A 23,904-nucleotide genomic window follows, 5' to 3' on the forward strand; every position below is an offset into this window, starting at 1 on the left:
GCACGCATCCCCTCGGCAAAAGCCAGGCATTTGTTCTTTCTCCCTTAAATGCAAGAGGCTGGACAATGTAGTTGTATGTATCAGAGCATCTCAGCATCGTATACACTGGAATAAATTTAACAGAATTGTTACCATCTCTAGCGACAGTAGTTGTGACTTTTATTTTTAACTCTGTACTGTTAATTACTCTCTAAATTTTCTGAAATAAGCACAAATTAAGTTTATAATCAGGTAAAAGCTTATAAACATTAAAGTAAAAGAGTCCGTGAGAGCTAGCTGAGTGGCCTCCATCTGGAGGTTTAGATTGGTTGGGGCACTCACTATGGTGTAAATTTCAATATGCCTTTGTATCTTAGGAACTTCTTCAGGTGCCTGCCAAAGTGACAGAAAATCCACTGAGCGTAGTGTAAGGAGGACCCTTCTCTATGCATGGGTGATTTGGGTATGACATTTATCAGTGCTAATCACCTGGATTGCCTTGGCTGATCTGGCTGACTTGGAGGATTTTCCATTCTTCCCTTGCAATTCCATATTTCCTTTCCAAAACCTTTCCCTCTGTCAAAGAGAGGAGTGTTTTCTGCTCCCAGAAGTGGGAAAGCAACAAAAGAAAAGTTATTTCTTCTTATAGTCTGTTGAAAAGCTATTCTTTAGCAAAACTACTTGTGCACGAAGATGAAGGTGTAGATTGAAAATTCATTGTATAAATGTGGGTGAAATCTAATTGATGATTTAATAAGAATTGATATTGATAGCCCTATGCAAGCATGTAGTATGTTCACTGCCTCTTTTTATGAGTGTGAAAGACAGAAGGAATAGGCACTGTGAGAAGCCTATGACACCTCCCATCCTACACATTTGATTCCATATTTTATCTCTGGTTTCCCCTATGAATTTCAGAGGTATTTCTGCTGCTAAGATCCTTTTCAACACTCACCACTGGCTTCAAAGTTCAAGCCTTTCATTTCTTGGCCTCATACTTACTTTCTGTTTCATTGCTTGCTACTTTCTTGCACTTGTCTTGCTGAAGAGTCCACCATGGCTATTTAATATTTAAAGGTTGGGATCACTTTGCAGGTTTTAGTTTAAAGGTAGCCATAGCGCGCGCGCGCCCGCACGCGCACACACACACACACACAGACACACACACATTCATTATTAATAGCAGAGATGCACTGTAAGTTCCTGGGAATCTTCTTTCCTTTCGATGTTAGTTTCATGCAAGTGCTACTGCCACTAGAATTAGGCCCTGATATTGCTATGTGGCAGGTAGACTAATGCAGTAACAAGGGATCCAGAACTATGTGAACTGTTTATTATGTGGGTGGATGGGACCATGCTGAAGCGGGAGGTGAAGCCAGAAACTGACAGACCACGGAAAGTCCGATTTCGGATAGCATCATCTCACAGTGGGAGAGTTCTGAGGGAGGTGTATGAAGATGGACGGCCAGCAGGCTCTCTGGATTCTGAATGTGCCAGTATCTGTGGCATAGATGGGCTCAGTGAGTCTGATGGACAGCAGAATGGCCACATAGGATCAGAAGGTGATGAACAGGAGAATGACCAGGATAACTTACTGGTGTTAGCAAGGGCAGCCAGCGAGAAGGGGTTTGGGACAAGAAGAGTCAACATTTTAAGCAAGAATGGCACAGTCAGAGGTGTTAAATATAAAGTCAGTGCTGGACAAGCTCTATTTAACAATTTGACCAAAGTATTACAGGTAAGTCATTTGTACTTTGTCCCTCCTTCCTGATCTTTGTTTCTAACTCACTGTCTCAACACCTCTGTTCTCCAGTTTAAAGCAAGCCTCTCTTAGTCATGACTATGACACATTTTATGAGTCACTTCTGCATCTAGGCTATTGTCTCAACAGCCATCAATTTAAAATATGGTCAAATGCTTAGCAAACTAGATTGATTTCTCAAAGCCAAATTCCTAACTTTTAAGTAGTCTTCTAATACATAATGACTAAAACAATATGTGTTTCTTAGCCAAGGAAGGGAAGAAGACAGATTATAGTGTTCAAAGCATTTGAGCAAAGTTTAGGCATTAATTTCTGGTTACTCATCCTTAATACACAGTTTACCATTTGTCATCACTTGTGTAGACATTTAAACTAGAAAAGATTGAGTGCTACGTTGAGTGGAGTTGGATTTAGTTGGAATGTTATGAAGATAAAAGGCTGATTTGACTTTTTCCCTTTCCTGGTGAGATTGCACATTTCATCTAAGGTACTTTACTCCATTAATTTGACTTAAGAACTCTAGAGCAGTACTTGAAAAAGTTATTCTTCTATAAATGTATAGTTTGGATCCAGATTTTATAGTAAGAAGTTCGTCTTTAAAATATGATAGATTATGCACCGTAATGTAGGAATGCATTATTCATCCTGGAGCCATTGGCAATAATCTTATGTTAATACAAGGTTTTGAAATTGCCTGGGAGCATTGGTGAAATGATTTTCTGTTAAAAACAGGAATCTTCATTTCATGAATGGAATTCATAATCACTACCTTTAAAGTAGCAAGCCAATATTTTTTCATTGTAATACCATTTTATATTATTTTCAATATTTAAATAAAATGATCTCTCATGATGAATATTCCAGTGCCTTGACATTAAATAAGGACATGGGAGCGGTGGGGAATTTAACCAAAGACTTTTATTTTTGATTTAAAGGAAGTATTGGGAAAGGTCACATTATGAGGATTTAGAAAAGAAACTAAAGGGTAAAAGCTTTTCAGCTCAAATTTTTTTTTTTCCATATACAGAATTTACCTATGACAGATTTTATAGATTAGGAGTGGGGGTTGAAAACCAAACATCAGAAATTGGTGAGTATGTTTCACTAGGTTGAAAATAATCCTAGGTGGTGTTCTAGTCATTAGGCTGAGTTCATCTCAGTGCCCTGTATGTTTCACCCAGTGCAGAAATTGTTATTGCTAAAGTGTAGAACAAGACACTATAACGATTACGTTTATAACTGTTTGCATTCTTGTGATTAATTTAGCTTGTCATGACTTCACCTGCTTTATAATTTGGAGGGTTATTTACAAAACTCCTGTACTAATTTTGGCCCTTGGATTAGAATTTGTTGTTCAAATCTCCCAAGAAACCTATCATTTATGAGTAAATACCTTAAACCTTCAAAGCCTGCAAGAGGAAAGCTTTTCCTCTCTGTGGCTTAATCCTAATGAGGTTATAAACTCAAATACAAAACAGAGGAAATTCCAAGGTCAAAATTTTAGTCCTAGATTAGGTTACAATATTTATTTAGATTTTTATGCTTAATTACATCTTTTTTAAATATTTTAATTTTTTTTAATTATGAAAGTATAGTAACACATTTATAGGAGACTTAGAAAATACAAAACAAGGTTACATATAGTTCCACTATACATTACAATTATTTTTTAAGTAGATAAATTAAGAGTTTTACTTGGTGTTTCAATATCAAACTCTCAAAAATTAATAGAATGAATACACAGAGAAGTAGAAGGATATATTAGGCCTGAAAAGCACTATGAACCAATTCAAGATAATTAAGATTTATATAGTTTTCACAAAACTACTGCTGCTGCTAAGTCGCTTCAGTCGTGTCCGACTCTGTGCAATCCCTTAGATGGCAGCCCACCAGGCTCCTCTGTCCCCGGGATTCTCCAGGCAAGAACACTGGAGTCGGTTGCCATTTCCTTCTCCAGTGCATGAAAGTGAAAAGTGAAAGTGAAGTCGCTCAGTCGTGTCTGACTCTTGTTGACCCCATGGACTGTAGGTAGGCTCCTCAGTCCATGGGATTTTCCAGGCAAGCGTACTGGAGTGGGGTGCCATTGCCTTCTCCATTTCACACAACAGTAGGATACAAATTCTATTCACTTTCCCATGGACTGTAAACTTGGAGACACTGGAACATATCCAGGGACATAAAACAAGGTGCAAAAATTTCACGGTCTAGAGGTATTGAAATCATACAGAGTCTATTCTCTTATCATTGTGGAATTATGCTAGATCAATATCAAAAATATTTGAAGATAGCCCACATATTTTCAAGTGCAGTGTGACCTTTACCAAGAGAGATCTTTGACTTAGTCATGAAATGCTTCAAAAAAGTTAGATTGAAAAAAGGAGAGAGGGTAATTGCAGAGAAGAAAGCATCTAAATGAAAAATTAGCATCAAAATGAGAAATTAATATTAAAGATACTTTATAAACAAAATCCCGTGTACTTGAAAATTAAATGACCACTTTCAAATGATGGGTGTATCCAAGAAGCCATAACAAGGAAAATTTGAAGATATTGGTAATAGAGTAAAAAATGAAAAGAGAATTTACCAGAATTTGTTGCATGCAGCTGAAGCTGCTCAACGCAGTTAAATACAACATGGTGTCTTGGGTAAGGTATGAAAACAAATAATGGGCACTAGCATAAAATTTTGTTCATCTTTTTTTTTTAAGATAAAAATCCAACAAGACTGTCATTTTCTAATAATGTAACCTCATTCTATTCACTCCATGCTTTAAGAAGACAATAATGGTTACTAGCAGAGGTCTCTCAGAGTTTGATAGTCAATCAGTTTTTTTTTCCCCCCAAGTTGGTCATTCTTTTTTTTTTTTAATAACTGTATAGAAATCAGCACGTTATATTCACAAATTGTGGCCATTATCACTAGTTTCATCATCATTATTATCACTGCCACCATCATTGTGGGGATATTCGCCCATCTTTCCAGGACAAATGTTAAAGGAGCTCCTACCTTATATCAGAGCTGCTTGCTGCACTATTTCAAGGGGCTCCATTAACATCACTGTCTGTGTGAGCAGCACAGACATCCCCCCAGTATTATCCTGACAGCTGACTTGGATACTGCTGCTTGCTAAGAGATGTGTATGTCAATAAGGGATGACAAATGTCTTAGGCATATGTCTTAGGATGACTGAGTCAGTCATGTCCATAGGCATCCCACATGCAGTAGCAGAGAAGCCCCAGAAGGTAAAAGCAGAAGTTACCATTCAATTACACTCATAGGTCGGTATAGGGGCCAGAAGTACCTCTTCCCTGGATCTCTGTATATTTTCCAAATCCCTTGGGAAGTAAGCAGCAAATTTAACTAGATGGAACTGTAATGTAGCAATTTCTCTCAAGGAGGAGAGAATCTGAGGAGTCAGGAGTCCTATCTTGGATATTTGGTTAAGTTTCCAATGCACAGCAAATCTTGAAGAAAGGAACTGTGCTGGAAAAAACGATCAGGTTGTTCTTCCTGCTCTTCCTTTAAGATATTAAGTTATAAAATCTTAAAACACTCAATCTGAAACTTGAGAGGAAACCCTAAATATAAATAACATCTTTGAAAAACCATGCAAATCACTTTGCTTTCTCTCTATTAGTTTTCCATTATGTTATTACCATCTCTGGTAAGTGACTTGCAAAATTTTCAACTGTGCAAAGAATAATCACTGAAATAGTTTTTACTCCAAACATTTATACTTCTGAGCAGCACTTATTAATTAATAGGAAGTTGTCTATAAAAAGGATATTAGAAAAAATTTTTATTTCATTTGTCAACTAATTGCCCTATAGAATTCTGGGTTATTGAAGGTGTGCAGTACGAATCAAGGTTTTTAAAGGTGATGATGGACCCAGAGGGAAAAGGTCACCTGGATTATCCAGTGGCCCTTGTAGATTGTGGTTTGTTGGTGAATCACTCAAGGGCCTGGTGCTGGTCTAAATTATGAGTTTTCAGATGCCTGACTTTTTTATCTCTCCTAGAGATCACAGGATGTAATGCTTAAGGGGGGCCGATTTGGAAATCTGAAAGCCTAGAATATAGTCATGGCCTGGAAATAGGCATGTATCAGAAGCTGTTTATGTTACCCTTACATATGGTAACCTGAAGAAGGGCATGGCAACCCACTCCAGTATTCTTGTCTGTAGAATTCCATGGACAGAGGAGCCTTGTGGGCTACAGTCCATGGGCTCGCAGAGTCAGACACAACTGAGCTACTTTCACTTCACTTTGCATATAGTAAAGTTCAAGAATTATTGACCAGGACGTAAAAGGAAATTTAAATGAAAAATATTTCATAGTGTTCTTTATGACTTCAATGTTTAATGAGGAAATAAGATATGTATTGATCTATGATTTTTCACTCTGATCAGGTTAGACCATCAGGAGGGTGTTTACTGAGTCAGAGATAAATAAAGGTATACTGATAGACAGGTTTCCTATTGGTATCCTAATTTATCCATCTCTAGTTGATTTAGAAACAGGTCCAGAAATCTTACCAGTGTAGGTGTTCTTTTTTAGTTCTCTTTAAGAAATTCTGTTTTAAGGATATTTCTATCTAGATAATACTTTTCCTTATTATTTGAAAATTTTAGAAAATTTATTTTTTGTTTAAAACAATTATTCGTTGTTATCTCATGCAAGACAAATTACACAACTGTATTGCTCAAGCTCTCCACCCAGTTCATATGATTAAGTATGAGATACACTTTTCTCTCAGCAGCAACATTATTTCCAAAGGCTCTTACAGTGGTCAGTGATGCAGATAATTAAGGTCATTAATGTTTTCTAATTTATTCTTATAAAATTACATTTCAGACAGTAATCTTTTCTTGATCTTTTCTTCAAACTTTGTAAGCATACTCTGTTAGAATTGCCTAAATAATTTCCATAAATTTAGGTCCCTCTCTTTCTACAGATTTGACATTTCTGTATTAGAGAAAAATAGATGCAAAAAAGTAAAGTAACTACAGCACACACTATAATTTGGTGGCTCTTTTCAAAGAACTCAAATTAGACATGTAACCTCCATCTGTGTATGTATATGCATATCTCTAGCTTGTGAGCTTGTATTTATGAGCATTCTAATGTTTTAAGACAAATAAAATAAAACAATAATGCAGAACAATTATATTATGCAAAGGGTTTTACAAACATTATTTTGCTTAATTGTACTAAAATTTTTGTGAAATAAGGAGGATATTATTATGATGATGTCTGTTTTTAAATAGTTGGATATCAGAGAAATCAGTTATTTGACCCAAAGCTAGAAAACTATCTTTCACTGTTTTGGCTTTGTTTGTTTTTAAAAGTATAACACTCTATACAAAAATTCCTCACTTTGCCTTTTGAAACGTTGTAATAACAAATATGAAGATATGTAGGAATAAATATATCATGTTATGATATAATCTGGTCTTTTGAAATTTCAACAATTGGTTAGAAGATTTTTAAATTTATCGTCCATTGAACTTTCAATCTTCACCTACGGGAGGTTTTTCTGCAGCTAAATAGCTTCTATTCAGTTTTAAATTGTAATTCTATAGCATCATTTGATTGAAGTGTCATGAGATTGGAGAAGTTAAGACAGCAGGGAAATGGCTTGGTTCACTCAAGGAAACAGCTGCTCAGCTTTGCTCACTGACCTTAGCACACAGCTATTTATCTGTATTGGCAGAAGTTTCTGGACATACTTCTCATCCATCTCTGGTTCACTGAATCTAGCTTTGATAATAAAATAATACTCCAGAAAAAAGGAAGCAATACTCTTGATGACTCTTAAGTCCCAGTGGTTTATTTGGACTTCTCTGGAAAAACAATGATAATGGTAAAGGTTGATTAAGTACTTCCTGAATGCCAGGCACTGTTCTCATTGTTTATGTGCATTGGCATATTTGCTCTTCATAGCAACTCTACGAGGTAGTATCATTATTAATCAATTAATTACAGGTTGCACTTCATTTCTGTATATGAAACATTAAATTGTGGGGTTTAAAATCATATTTATCTGGGGGGATTCTTATGCAATAGTTTATCAAAACAAGCATCTACTAATGGAAATATTGCCTTCTTAGCTATCGGTGGGCAAGAAATTCTAGAATTTTTGATACAATTTCAAATGGTGCAGGAAGCTACATTAAGAAATTAGGCGACATCATCAAAGAAGCAGGAAAAAAAAAAAAAGCACCAAAATAGAAGTTGGTACTGTTGTTGTTTAGTCACTAAGTCATGTCTGATTCTTTTGCGACCTGACCCCATGAACTTTAGCCTGCTGGATTCCTTTGTCCATGGGAGTTCCGAGGCAAGAATACTGGAGTGGGTTGCCATTTCCTTCTCCATGGGATCTTCCCAACCCAAGGACTGAATCCGTGTTTCCAATGGATTCTTTACTGCTGAGTCACCAGCTACTGATATATTATTATGTACAATTAAAGAATTGTTGTAAACTGTAGAGTACTGTGACCACTTTCCACGTGCCATCCCTTTGGTACTCTTTATAACAGTATTTATACTGTGATTCTAATTAGGACCTCAATAAATATTCTCTCTTTGAGTTAATGGATTTAGTGACATACTCTTAGTGGTTATTTCCTTCTCTTTGTGTTTGGAGATTTCTTATATTGGATAGGAATAGAGTTTGCATGGTGAAGTATTAGTAGCTTGCTCCCATCAATTCTCTAATTGATGTGTTATCTTTAATTGATATGAGTTATCTTTAATGTTCATTCAATCCTTTATTTAATAGCCATTTACTGCATATCTATTACGGAGCCGGGACTATGCTAGATAAGATGAAGAATAAAACTTAATTTCTGCCTCCATGGAAGACTGAACAGTATATTATGAATGGTTGTGTAAAGTGATTCCTGGGAGAATTCAGATACAACACTGACATTGTATCCTATCTCCAGAGGATTTTCGCCTTCTGTTTGCTCATTGACCTATCATAGGCATGCTCCCATTCTTCATTTGCCAATGCTTATATTTTTCTCAGTTTTAGTCTTTTTTTATTGTTAGACTGTCATTATATTACATTCTTTTCGTGAGCTACTCTTGCTTTCTTTCTAATTTCACTTTGATCAAGATATAAGAACTGAAGGGTAATCTATGTAATTAAAGATACTTATTTTGACCTTATAAGTCCCCAATAGTCTGAAATACTCTGCCCTTTAGTACTCACTTATCCAAGTCCTGTGAATCTTATTAAAATCTTGTCTCTTTAGCACAATAAATATCTAAATTGGAATATTTCATTTTCCTCTATTTATCAGAATCCTTGTATCATCATGAATTGAAATTTGTGGGAGCTTGGTTGTAATTGTTTGAAGATTAATTGTTTGAAGGTCCCATGAAGCTATTTCAATTCTGACTTTAGAACAACACACTGAGCAAACCTGCAGATTCTACAAGATGACTTGAAATGGTTTGATGAACTCTTACTGGCAGCCCATGGTTACCACATAATTAGAGAATTAACACCTGATGTTTCCAAACTTTATAAAAGCAGTATAACAGTAGGATTAGACAAACATCCTTTGAGTGGCATATTCATGCTTGCAGAGTTTCTGATATTTTCTCCTAAAACCAGTGTTTTGGACTTGGGATAAAAGCAATATGAACATTTAATGGTGTATAAATTGGCATACTATACAATTATATGAATCCCTCAATCATTATTGCTTGGAATGAATTTTCAAAATAATACACAGAATAAAATATACAATTTTTTTTTTTTTGGTTAAGGACAGTTTATTTACATATGCAAATCCATTCAACTAAGAATTTGGATCCCTTTGCTTAGTTTTATTTTTCTAATAATTCATTATCTCACCTAACTGCTGACAATTTATGTCTTAGAACCTTTCATTAGAAGGAAAGAAGTATTAGGTTGACCTAAAATTTCGTTAAATTTTTTCCTCATAAGATGTGATAACCTAAATGAACTTTTTGGCCAACCCAATATTTGCATTTTGTTCATGTAATCTCCCCCACAGTTAATAGACCAAATTAGAGAAGAATTCCTTATTTTATTGATCTTTAAACAACAAAATTAAGCCAAGAAAGAATTAAGTTCCTCCATTATGTATCTCTTACATAAGAAATGCTATGAAATTAAAGATCTTTATTATGTGAAAACTCTGAAAGCTTGGCTAGTCCACAGCTGGAAAGAATAGTGAAAACCAAAGTATTTATTTGAAAGAGATAGTCTGTTGTAGAAGAGGAGGCGCTGGGGAATTATGCTCTAACAGGTCAGTGGAAAGAGAATGAGGAGAAGTTAGAGTCCCAGACTGGTGGAGACTAAATGAAGGTCATCTTAGGAAGGGAAGAGAGGTGATGGGCTTTGACCTTAGAGGAAGTTGGTGGGTCTAGAGATTGGGGTTCGGGGCTTCATGGATTAGAACTGGATCAGCATGGAGAAGCTGTGGACAACCCTACTTACGGGGGATCTGGAAGCAACCAATGCTGGCAGAGCAGCTCTCCTTGACTGCTTGCTGTCTTTGCTGCAGAGCCAGGTTCACATGTCACCCCATGGCTATTTCATGAGCACCTCCCTTTGACAGCTACCAGCATATGGCTTGCAGAGCATCTAATGGAAGTGATGCCCTCTCATGTCCTGAGATTCTGCTGAACTCCTTCCAAACTGTCCCAAGTAAACCTCTTTTCAATGACACAAGACTCATGACTGCCCCCTGAAATGAAAACAAGGCCTTTGGCATCCAGATCAATCATGCTGGGTATGTGAAAAATAAAGCCTGCAGTATCCATATTCAGGACTTTCCTGGACAGTGATAATGACTCACTTAATGTATTAGTTTCTTACTGCTGTTGAAACAACATGCCACAGACTTGGTGGCTTAGAATAACACAAATTTATTACTTTACAGTTCTAGAGATCAGAGGTCTGAAATGTCTCATGGGGATAAAGTGCAGATTTTAACTGGACTATGATCTTTCTGTTCCTGCCTTTTACAGCTTCTGGAGGCTGCGCATTCCTTGGCCACGGTCTTGCATCACTGTGACCTCAGCTTCCACTATTACATCTCTTCTTCTAGTTCTTCTACCTCCGTTTTTCTTTAATAAAGACATTTATGATTACACTGAGCCTTCCTGTATAATCCAGGCCAAACCTTCCACTTTAAGATCCTTAACACAATCACTTCTGCAAAATCTCTTTTGCCACTTAAGATAAGGTATTCGCAGGTTGTGGGGACTAGGGCGTGGCCCCTTTGGAGTGGCTGTTAGTCTATATACCACAACTGGTAGGTGTAGTAAGCTTATTTTATCTATGAGAAAACGAAGGTTTTGTGGTAGATTACATTACTGGCTGTTTTTTCTCCCTTTTCCCTGTGGTACACTGACATAGTTTTGCCATGGCTACCCGAAGACAGGAGTGCGCTTCTACAAACTTTGACTGTAGTCTTGGACATGTGACTCTTATTGGACAATGAAATCTATTGATGTAGCACATGAGAGGCTTGAAGTGTGTCTGCACGTTTGGGTTTGCCGTCTTGTATGCCTTCATTTTATGTCTGGGCTCTTAAAAATAGCGCTATCAATTATTCCCAAGAGTAAGGAAAGAACCAAGTGTGTCTAAGAAACAAGCCCCAGTTTCCTTTCTGAGAGAAAGAAGGAACAAATGTCCTAATTCTCTGGTAGTGTCTTAAATGCTTTTTGTGCTCTCTTTCCCTCCATTAATGGGTAAGAGTATTCTCTGGAGGGAGATGGCTTGGTTTCTGAATCAGAGTCTGAAACTCCGAGGTGAGTATCCTAGGGAAATTTACTTAACTTTTGTAAACCCCAGGTTCCTCATCGGTTAAGTGGGGATAATGATAGTAACTATTTCCCATGAAATGAATGAACTACTGAGTATGTAGCATTTTACACAATGCCTGGCACATTGTACATGGTGAATAAAACTGTTATTTCTGTTATTCATCCCTCAAACAAACTGAATCAATCATTGCTAACTAAGTACTCTGTTAGGCAGTGAGGGCAGAGTGATGAACAAAGCATGATTTCTATCCTCAGAGGAGCTAAATTCCTTCTCATGAGAAAGATAAACTCATAGTTCCTGTCAAACATGGTGAGTACTGTAGGGTTTACAAACAGACAGAGGCAGGAATTCTAACCCAACTCTGTAAGTCTTTAGAGATGCTCTTCTCCTCACATAACATCTTTTAAAACTAGGGCTTGCGTGGGACTTCCTGAAAAGACTTCATGGTACAGCAGGCTTTGCTGGCTGCACTCACTTCTCTTTGGGAAAAAACTCAGCTGCTGGCCCTGGACTTGGCTTAGTCTCTGCTACACAAACCTGTTCTCCTGAGGTCAGTTCCTCCGTTCCAGATCCGGTCTTGGCTCTGGCCTCTGCGTGGACCTTTGTCTTCCATTTTCTTTTCAACCTCCTGAGGCTGCTAGGCCACATGTGTGTCTGTTTGGCTCTGTACCTGTGAGCTCAGCCAGCCACCCACGTGCCTTGTGTCTGAGCATTCCTCCACAACGCCTGTCATCCTGAAAGCCTGGCTTGCTCCTTCTGGGTAGAGATAACTCCCATCTCTTCTTTAGTAATAGCCTGGATTGACTTTTTATACCTTTCAACCCTAATCCAAGGGATTATTTGTGTTTATAGGGGATGTATTTTGCTATAAGCTACAGAGTAGACTACTAGACATGGCTTAAAATACAGGCATTCATTTTTATCAGTTCAGGAGATGTTCAGAAAAGGCTGTTGCTGAGGTTGTTTGGTGGCTTGATAAGGGGGTAAACAACTCAGTTCCTGTTTTCTGCTCTATCATCCTTGGCTTATTTGTGAAATTCCTCGTGGATCCAAGATGGCTGCCAGACCAGAGTCAAAAACAGAAAGGGAGCGGTGGCAAAAGAGAGCTCCTTCGTAGGTTCGCCTCTTCTATCAGAAAAGAAAAGAGAATTCTAGAAATTTCTCAGAAGAATTATCTTTCAGTTAATGTCCAGAATAGAGTTTCATGGCTACTGCTTGCTATAATAGAAGCCTGGGAATATGAGTCATGGCTTTGCCTCTGTGGCAGAGGACAGCATGGAGACTGGAGTTTGAAACAGCTGTTGGGTAAGCAAGCAACCGTGCCTGCCACACCATTACCCCAGAACTCTGATTGTTGTTTTTCAGTCTCTCAGTAGTGCTGGACTCTTTATGACCCCATGAACTGCAGCATGGCAGGCCTCTCTGTCCCTCACCATCTCTTGGAGTTTGCCCAGGCTCATATCCATTGAATCAGTGATGCCACCCAGCCATCCGATTCCACCCAGAACTGTGATATGACTTAATTTTTACTTTATACAATTTGACTCACATTGGACCATACAGAAGCATTTTAATAGTGATCTTACAGTATAATCTGTGTGCATTGTTTTTACCTGTCCTTGTTTTTTCTTGTCTTTTCAAGAAAAGACAAATATTTTTTCAGTATCCATTCCTTTTGATTTATGGCTGCCATAACTGTTTTCTCAGGCCTAGACCTTTTTCTTGTTGCTTTTTACCTTTTAAAAAAGTTTTTTGAACCTTTTTACCAGATGGCTTTCATTATTCTAATACTAGAACTTCAGAAACCTCAAATGACATGTTGTTGTTCGTCCAGTCATGTCCAAGTCTTTGCGACCCCATGGACTGCAGCATGCCAGGCCTCTCTTTCCCTCACCACCCCCAAAGTTTGCCCAAGTTTATGTCCATTGCATCAGTGATGCCATCAAACATCAAATGACATGAGGGGATGGTAAACAACTTATTATTAACTCACAGCCATAAACATCTAAGTATATTACTTATCTATTATATCTAGAGTAGGGCCTGATTGTGTAATTTTTAAAAGGTGCACGTCAGCCACACTTGACCTAAGCTGAGCCACCTGAAACAGAAATGAACTTCTATACAGTGCATATGGCTTTATTTTTTCCCTCCTGCTTGCCTTCATTAAATCAGAAACAAAATAAAATACAAAACACAGTGACTACTGAGTCACAGGGAAGCTTCCCACAGCTTCCTCCTCCACGCCTGCCTTGGAAGCATCCCCTCAGGGCTCCATAGGCAAGGAGGGAGACTCACTTCCCATTTGTGGAGAACAAAGAGAGAGCAGCTCTCTGCATGCAGAGCAGGGCAGACCTTTCTCAGCAAGCCTCTTAGCTTGCTGCTGCTGCTTTCCAGATTCCACTAGTCACAAACAAGCTTTAAAAAAATTATTTAAGCAAATTCTATTGGTATTAATAATGAGAGCAATCTTTTTTTGAATGCCTGCACATACAGAAATTAACTTAGGTACCTTTCTTATGGGCTTCCCAGGTGGAGCAGTAGTAAAGAATCTGCGTGCCAATGCAGGAGACTCAAGAGACATGGGTTCAATCCCTGGGTGGGGAAGAGCCCCTGGAGTAGGAAATAACAACCCACTCCAGTATTCTTGCCTGGAGAATTCCATGGACAGAGGAGCCTAGCAGGCTACAGTCCATGGGGTTGCAAAGTCCAGGGGGACATGACTGAGCATGTGCACACACACACGCACAAACACACACACACACACATCTTTTTTCTAATACTGTTTCTTCAATCCTTATAGCAAATTTGGAAGTCAGATATTAATTTATTTTACATGACGTAAGCTGACAACATCCCGATTTGATGAAAGAGCAATGAAAAAACATTTGTCCCCAAATATTTTGACCTTTATTTTGATCTGCCATCTGAAATTTTTCCATTATTTTTCTGACTCCAGAGATCTCCTTTGTCTTCATTTGGAGTTCCCTTGAAGGAGAACCTGCGACTGGATTCTTGAGACAAGTGATTTATTGAGGGAACACTCTCGGAAGAAAAGGGATGGAGGGAACAGTTTAGGGTGGCAAGAAAGCTAAGCAAAGAAGCAATCTTGTCTAGAGACTAGCTTCAGCCTGAATGCTTGGAATACAAATTATAACATGGATTTGTCCTCGTTTTCAGGAAGGGGCTGGCGTTTGTCATGCCTGTGTTGTCTGTCATTGGCTGTTGGGTGTCTATGTGTGTATATAAATGTCTGTAGTAAAAAGGCATCATCCATTCTGCTGAAACATTGATCCAGACAAAGGGGAAGCTGTGAGCTTTTAGCAGGCAATATTCACAGTGGCTGGGGGTGGTGGTGGTGGCTGACCCAGCATTTAGGGGCAAACCTGGAGCATCCACTACAGTCCACTTCTTGCACTGTTCAGACTTATTTGCTTCTCCCATGGAATTTATTCCACCCAGGCACAGCCATGCCCCAGTTAGTGGGGAGCTAGTGGGATAAATTATAACCCCCACACTGTAGCTAGTCTTAGAGTGATTTTTGTTTTATCCCTCTCTTACTTTCCACTATAGACCACCTCCTCTTAACTAGCACAACCATAGCTGGCATGGTTGAGTACCTGTATTCTCAGTCCCAGGGGATTCTGAGCCTCTGGTGATTGCTGTACTTGCTCATTTACATTTAAAACCAAGTAAGTACCACAAGTGGCACCTGAGCACCAAACTGATTTTTATCTGTCCCTAATATATAGCAACAGTTTATCCCTTTGACAGTCAGGGTCAATTACCCCATCCAGTGTGATAGCTCCTTTTTTATGACAGCTGGATTACTGTTATAATGAGCCCAAGGTAACGACATGTCAGCTGTAGCTTTAAGTTTAATGGGCCCTGTCCTATGCTGTTTAGTAGAAGTATCCCCTTTTGGGACCAAGGTTTTAATGATAGCTAAAGTTGTAGGCTGTCTGGGGAGGCCTTACAAATAGCTGTGAAAAGAAGACAAGCGAAAAGCAAAGGAGAAAAGGAAAGATATAAGCATCTGAATGCAGAGTTCCAAAGAATAGCAAGAAGAGATAAGAAAGCCTTCTTCAGCAATCAATGCAAAGAAATAGAGGAAAACAACAGAATGGGAAAGACTAGAGATCTCTTCAGGAAAATTAGAGATACCAAGGGAACATTTCATGCAAAGATGGGCTCAATAAAGGACAGAAATTGTATGGACCTAACCGAAGCAGAAGATATTAAGAAGAGGTGGCAAGAATACACAAAACTGTACAAAAAAGATCTTCACAACCCGGATAATCATGATGGTATGATCACTCATCTAGAGCCAGACATTCTGGAATGTGAAGTCAAGTGGGCCTTAGAAAGCATCACTACAAACAAAGCTAGTGGAGGTGATGGAATTCCAGTTGAGTTATTTCAGATTTTGAAAGATGATGCTGTGAAAGTGCTGCACTCAATATGCCAACAAATTTGGAAAACTCAGCAGTGGCCACAGGACTGGAAAAGGTCCGTTTTCATTCCAATCCCAAAGAAAGGCAATGCCAAAGAATGCTCAAACTACCGCACAATTACACTCATCTCACACACTAGTAAAGTAATGCTCAAAATTCTCCAAGCCAGGCTTCAGCAATACGTGATCTGTGAACTTCCATGGGGTTCAAGCTGGGTTTAGAAAAGGCAGAGGAACCAAGATCAAATTGCCAATATCCGCTGGATCATGGAAAAAGCAAGAGCATTCGAGAAAAACATCTATTTCTGCTTCATTGACTATGCCAAAGCCTTTGACTGTGTGGATCACAATAAACTGTGGAAAATTCTGAAAGAGATGGGAATACAGGACCACCTGACCTGTCTCTTGAGAAATCTGTATGCAGGTCAGGAAGCAACAGTTAGAACTGGACATGGAGCAACAGACTGGTTCCAAATAGGAAAAGGAGTACGTCAAGGCTGTATATTGTCACCCTGCTTATTTAACTTATATGCAGAGTACATCATGAGAAACACTGGACTGGAAGAAACAAGCTGGAATCAAGATTGCCAGGAGAAATATCAATAACTTCAGATATGCAGATGACACCACCCTTATGGCAGAAAGTGATGAGAAACTAAAAAGCCTTTTGATAAAGTGAAAGTGGAGAGTGAAAAAGTTGGCTTAAAGCTCAACATTCAGAAAACGAAGATCATGGCATGTGGTCCCATCACTTCATGGGAAATAGATGGGGAAACAGTGGAAACAGTGTCAGACTTCATTTTTTTGGGCTCCAAAATCATTGCAGATGGTGACTGCAGCCATGACATTAAAAGGTACTTACTCCTTGGAAGGAAAGTTATGACCAACCTAGATAGCATATTCAAAAGCAGAGACATTACTTTGCCAACAAAGGTCCATCTAGTCAAGGCTATGTTTTTTCCTGTGGTCATGTACAGATGTGAGAGTTGGACTGTGAAGAAGGCTGAGTGCTGAAGAATTGATGCCTTTGAACTGTGGTGTTGGAGAAGACTCTTGAGAGTCCCTTGGACTGCAAGGAGATCCGACCATTCCATTCTGAAGGAGATCAGCCCTGGGATTTCTTTGGATGGAATGTTGCTGAAGCTGAAGCTCCAGTACTTTGGCCACCTCATGCGAAGAGTTGACTCATTGGAAAAGACTTTGATGCTGGGAGGGATTGGGGGCAGGAGGAGAAGGGGACGACAGAGGATGAGATGGCTGGATGGCATCACCGACTCGATGGATGTGAATCTGAGTGAACTCCGGGAGGTGGTGATGGACAGGGAGGCCTGGCGTGCTGCGATTCATGGGGTTGCAAAGAGTCAGACATGACTGAGAGACTGAACTGACTGAAAGTTGTAGGAATGGAAAACACAAGTCAATCACTGTAAGTGATGGTGAATGGGATCGTTCTTCTGTCTCCCCGTTGGTTCCTGGACCCATGCATTCTAGATATTGGCAATATAGTGTCTTATAATGACCATTGGCTTAAGATGTTATTGGCATCCTGAGGAATGATATCCTTTCCCACAAGGTGTCATCACCAAGCTGATGCATCATCTATGCTTTCAGGCTGCTATTCTATAGCTCTATCCAGTTCTGCATGATGTGGTATATGGTAGGGCCAGTGTTCCTTCCTATTCAAGTAGCTTACTTGAGCCTTCTGAACCTGCTTGAGCCTGATCTTATTTCATTTTCTGATGAATTGTTGCTAGACCTACTCGATCTTAAATGACTTTGTGGTTGTGACAGTATACATCTATAAAGTAGTATACATCCAGACTAATTATATTAGTCTGGAAGGGTAAATGCTCAATTTCTACCAGGGGCTTGGCCATGCCAGAAGCTGCTTTTCAAATACTGTGTAGTTTCTTCTGCAGACAGCGTGATTTTGATACAGAACCTAGAGGTTGCTGCTACGTCTTTCCTGGCTAGAGATTTGACAGAGTGTCCTTGTCCACTTCAGACACCTCTAGTAACATGGGATCTGCTGGGCTCTTCAGGGCTACTTGTACTTTGGCCTACAGCTATTGCAAAGCCCTTCTTTTTGTGAGCCTTACTGTAAGACTGGCAAACTTTTGCGCCACTTACAAATGGATGTGTGTCTTTTAACCCTATCCAGCACTGCATTTTTTACTTAGAGATAGAGGGTACAGGGATTTCCCTGGCTGTCCAGTGGTTAAGACTGTGCTTCTAGTGCAGGGGGAGCATGGTGGACCCCTGGTTGGAGAATTAAGATCCTACATGCCGTGTGGAGTGGCCAAAAAAGAAAAGGTGCAAAATACAACAACTCATCCTTTCCATTTGAGGGGAAGTTCCAGCATGCCCTAGACCACCAGACTCCTAAATAATTCATCAGGAGTTGCAAATTCTTGGATCTTTATTGGGATTTTCTCCCACATTCTGGAGCATATGTGTCTTATAGTCAGGCACTTAGTATTTTTTGCCCATCATGTCTTAGATGAGCTGTTAATACTGGTGGGCCAGTATGTGGTTCTGGGTAATGTCCATAATTGCCCTCCCACCCAAGTCTCCTAGACGAAGGGAGTACTTCTCTGTCTAAAGGGAGAGGAAGCTGAGAACAGTTTGCAGCCACCACTCATGACAACAGAGATAGAGTACCAGAATGGTGAAGGGAAGGGAGAGTCAAGGATAGACCCCACAGCATCCACTACACCCTGGAAACATACGATGGTACCTGGAGACAGTGGAGGAATGATGCTGAGTGAGGAAAGGATCCAAATTCAGGATACTGGGATCTCTCACTATAGCACCGCATTGGAAAGCAGTTCCAAATGATAGAAAGGAAGTTGGTTGTGAGAATTCTGAGTAGCCTGAGTCCTTTCCTGTGGAAAATGGCAGTGATGTGGTGGGATGAAGATGGTTATGTATTCATAAAATCTGCAAATTGGTTGTCAAAACTATTGCAGTTAGAAACTGGCCAAAGTGGAAATGTTCCTAGCACAGAGATTAGCAAATACTACAAATCAGTGCTTTTTTCCCTCTCCTGGAAGTAGTATACCAGGAGATCATGGCTACTAAATGCTTTTTAAAAAGAATTGCAAGATAGGATAACGTGAACAGCAAGAGAACCCCAAAATCCAAACTCTAACTAATTAGTCATTTTTCCTGGAACCAGAGCTAGTGCATTTTCCTTTTCCTAAAATGCAATCAGAAAGTGCCATCTGGTTAGCCATTTTTAAAGGTCATTAGTGTTATTTTCTCATTAAAAAGCCTATTTACTTCTGGGGATTGCTTAGTAAGTTTCTATTGCAATAGACATGAAGAAACGCTTCCTATTTTGTTTTCCAGCCCCCAGGCTTGCCTTTGGCTGATCATTTCCTCATGGAACTAAAAATCTAATCATGTTACTCCCTTGCTAAAAGTAAGCAAATTGTTTTCTGTAGCATTTACGTATAAAACTTCTCAGCCTGGGATATGAGCCTGAGTTCCTCTCAAAATCAGAGTGTAAAATAAGGGTCCGTGTGTGGGTAGTTTTTTGGGGAGTAATCTCAGGGCAGAAGGGAGAGATTGAGGAATGTAGGGGATAAAGCTGATATGGAGATGTCTTAATCACTGTCATGGGAGACTAGGGTTCCTTCCATCCTGGTTCCCACTGGGGCCTTCTTGGGATTGTCTCTAACACCTTTCAGAGTCCACACCAGCCATAAGGGTAAGCATTTATGAACTTTTCCCCTTTGGTGAGGGTTGCCCCAAGAGGTTTACATGTTCCCCACCCCGTCCATGCACACATTTCTGTGCTGTAATACCTAAGAGCTGGGTGGTCTTCCTCCAGTGCCTCTCACTGAGCAGTTGGAGAAAACCTGGGGCAGAAAGCCAAAGATGTGTGACACAAACTTGCAGTGAGTTTCTGTCAGTGCAAAATGACTTAACACTCATATGGAACTGTTTCCTGAAGCCATGATTGTGGGGTGGAACACAAAAGTCTGCCGACACACAAGACCTGTAAAGCTTTCCGTGAGTTTCCTTTTTACTCTTCCTGTCTCATCCCTGCACATGGTCTCCTTACAGCCTGTGCACACCAATACAGGTATCCTAATCAGACCTTTTCGTTTAATATAACCTGATTCTTTTTTTTTTTTTGGTGTATACTCATTTCTTTTCTTGAAATGCTGCCTCTTTTTTCTCTTAGTTAACACAATCTTTTCAGCTAACACCAGATGTGACTTTTTCCTGGAAGCTTCCATGGTTCCCCCTAGTTAGTGCTAAATGCTTCTGTAGTTCTTGAAATATCCTTATTATAGCTCTTATTACAACACTAACGCTAACACCCAAATTTGTTTACTACCCAGCCTTCCACATAGGTTTATAAGGGACTGTATTTTAAATTTACAGTACTTGACTGTATAATAAATGTCCTTTAGGTACTTGAGGACTAAAAGAATGAGTGCATTTTGATTTTGTGATGCCTTGCTTTTACCTAAAAAGAAAATCTAATCTAAGTCCATTCCAAATAAGTTAAAACATTGATATATTTTGAAAGCAGTGAGGGAAGTATCCAAATAGGTCTCTGATATACATAGATATATATGTATATACTTATACACACATATATATAAAATATATATACACAGACACCTATATATGTATTCATACATATGTATAGGCAACTGAAGATGGAGAAGCTCTATACAGTCAGCAAAAATAAGACCTGAAGCTGATTATGTATCAGATCATGAACTTCTTACAAAATTCAAACTTAAACTGAATAGGGAAAATCTCTAGACCATTCATGTGTGACCTAAATCAAATCCTTATGATTATACAGCAGATGTGACAAATGGATTCAAGGGATTGGATCTGGAGAACAGTCTGCCTGAAAAACTATGGGTGGAGATTTGTAACATTGTACAGGAGGTGGTGACCAAAACCATACCAAAGAAAAAGAAATGCAAGAATGCAAAACATTTGTCCGAGGAGGCCTTACAAATAACTGATAGAAGAAGAGAAGCAAAAGGCAAAGGAGAAAGGGAAAGATATATCCAAATGAATGTAGAGTTACAGAGAATAGCAAGGAGAGATAAGAAAGCCTTCTTAAGTGAACAATGCAACAAAACAGAGATAAACAACAGAATGGGAAAGACTAGAGAAATCTTCAAGAAAATTGTAGATACCAAGGGAACATTTCATGCAAAGATGGGCACAATAAAGGATGGAAATGGTAAGGGCCTAACAGAAGCAGAAGAGATTAAGAAGAGGTGGCAAGAATCATAGCATATGAAATCACAGGATGTGAAAAGGTATTAGTGACCCAGATAACCATGATGGTGTGGTCACTCACCTAGACTCAGACAACCTGGAGTGTGAATTCAAGTGGACCTTAGGAAGCAATACTGAGAACAAAGCTAGTGGAAGTGATGGGATTCCAGCTGAGCTATTTCAAATCCTAAAAGATGATGCCATTAAAATGCTGCACTCAATATGTCAGCAAATTTAGGAAACTCAGCAGTGGCTACAGGACCAATAAAGGTCAATTTTTCATTTCAATCCCAGAAAAGGGCAATGCCAAAGAATGTTTAAACTACCGCATAGTGACTATATAGTGAAGTCGCTCAGTCGTGTCCGACTCTGCAACCCTATGGACTGTAGCCTACCAGGCTCCTCCATCCATGGGATTTTCCAGGCAATAGTCCTGGAGTGGCTTAACATTTTCTTCTCCAGGGGATCTTCCCAAGCTGGGGATTGAACCCAGGTCTCCTGCATTGTAGACAGATGATTTACTGTCTGAGCCACCAGGGAACTACCGTATAATTGTACTCATTTCTCACGCTAGCAAGGTAATGATCAAAATCCTTCCAGCTAGGCTTCAATAGTACGTGAACCTAGGACTTTCAGATGTTCTAGCTGAATTTAGCCAGGCCATGGAAGCAACCTAGATGTTCGTCAGTAGATGAATGGATAAGAAAGCTGTAGTACCTATACACAATGGAGTATTACTCAGCCATTGAAAAGAATACATTTGAATCAGTTCTAAGGAGGTGGATGAAACTGGAGCCTATTATACAGAGTGAAGTAAGCCAGAAAGAAAAACACCAATACAGTATACTAATACATATATATGGAATTCAGAAAGATGGTAACGATAACCCTGTATGCGAGATAGTAAAAGAGACACAGATGTATAGAACAGTCTTTTGGACTGTGTGGGAGAGGGCAAGGGTGGGATGATTTGGGAGAGTGGCATTGAAATATGTATAATATCATATATGAAATGAATCGCCAGTCCAGGTTCGATGCATGATACAGGATGATTGGGGCTGGTGCACTGGGATGACCCAGAGGGATGGTACGGGGAGGGAGGAGGGAGGGGGGTTCAGGATGGGGAACACGTGTATACCTGTGGTGGATTCATGTTGATGTATGGCAAAACCAATACAATATTGTAAAGTAATTAACCTCCAATTAAAATAAATAAATTTATAAAAAAAAGAAAAGGCAGTGGAACCAGAGATCAAATTGCCAACATCCGTTGGATCATAGAGAGAGCGAGGGAATTGCAGAAAAACGTCTATTTCTGCCGCATTGACTATGCAAAAGCCTTTGCCTGTGGAGAATTCTTAAAGAGCTGGGAATACCAAACCGCCTTACCTGCCTCCTGTGAAACCTGTATGTAGGTCAAAGAGCAACATTTAGAATCAGATATGGAACAACTGCTGCTGCTAAGTCGCTTCAGTCTCTTTCAAAAGTGGGAAAGGAGTACATCAAGGCTGTACATTGTCACCCTGTTTATTTAATGCAGTGTACTTCATGTGCATACAAAAAAGATCTTCATGACCCAGATAATCAATGATGGTGTGATCACTCACCTAGAGCCAGACATCCTGGAATGTGAAATCAAGTGGGCCTTAGGAAGCATCACTATGAACAAAGCCAGTGGAAGTGATGGAATTCCAGTTGAGCTATTTCAAGTCCTAAAATGATGTTGTGAAAATGCTGAACTCAATATGTCAGCAAATTTAGGAAATTCAGCAGTGGCCACAGGACTAGAAAAGATCAGTTTTCATTCCAATCCCAACGAAAGGCAACGCCAAAGAGTGCACAAACTACCACTATTGCACTAATTTCACACGCTAGCAAAGTAATGCTCGGAATTCTCCAAGCCAGGCTTCAACAGGACGTGAACTGTGAACTTCCAGATGTTCAAGTTGAATTTAGAAAAGGCAGAGGAACCGGAGATCAAATTTCCAACATCTGTTGGATCATTGAAAAAGGGAGAAAATTCCAGAAAAACATCCACTTCTGCTTTATTGACTATGCCAAAGCCTTTGACTGTGTGGATCACAACAAACCATGGAAAATTCTGAAAGAGATGGGAATACCAGAGCACCTTACCTGCCTCCTGAGAAATCTGTATGCAGGTCAGGAAGAAACAGAACTGGTCATGGAACAATAGACTGGTTCCAAATTGGGAAAGGAGTATGTCAAGGTTGTATGTTGTCACCCTGCTTATTTAACTTATATGCAGAGTACATAATGAGAAATGCTGGACTGGATGAAACACCAGCTGGAATCAAGATTGCCAGGAGAAATATCAATAACCTCAGACATGTAGATTATATCACCCTTATGGCAGAAAGTGAAAAAGAACTAAACAGCCTCTTGATAATAGTGAAAGAGGAGGGTGAAGACGTTAGCTTAAAACTCAACATTCAGAAAACTAATATCATGGCATCTGTTCTCATCACTTCATGGCAAATAAATGGAGAAACAGTGAAAATAGTGATAGACTTTATTTTTGGGGGCTCCAAAATCACTTCAGATAGATTGCAACCATGAAATGAACAGACCCTTGCTTCTTGGAGGGAAAGCTTTGATAGAACTAGATAGTGTATTAAAAAA

General features: G+C 39.3%; 1 protein-coding gene across 1 annotated transcript in view; it reads left to right on the top strand.

Moving 5' to 3' along the window:
* The first annotated feature begins 1,315 nt into the window (after nucleotides 1–1,315).
* The window catches only part of GRXCR1 (glutaredoxin and cysteine rich domain containing 1), a 136,328-nt gene continuing 113,739 nt past the window's right edge, over nucleotides 1,316–23,904 (top strand). Inside the window, exon 1 of the mRNA XM_069594054.1 lies at nucleotides 1,316–1,717. Coding sequence (XP_069450155.1) covers nucleotides 1,316–1,717 — 402 coding nt within the window. The remainder of the gene's footprint in view (nucleotides 1,718–23,904) is intronic.

Source organism: Ovis canadensis, chromosome 6 (genome assembly GCF_042477335.2).
Source record: "Ovis canadensis isolate MfBH-ARS-UI-01 breed Bighorn chromosome 6, ARS-UI_OviCan_v2, whole genome shotgun sequence".
Taxonomy (NCBI): domain Eukaryota; kingdom Metazoa; phylum Chordata; class Mammalia; order Artiodactyla; family Bovidae; genus Ovis; species Ovis canadensis.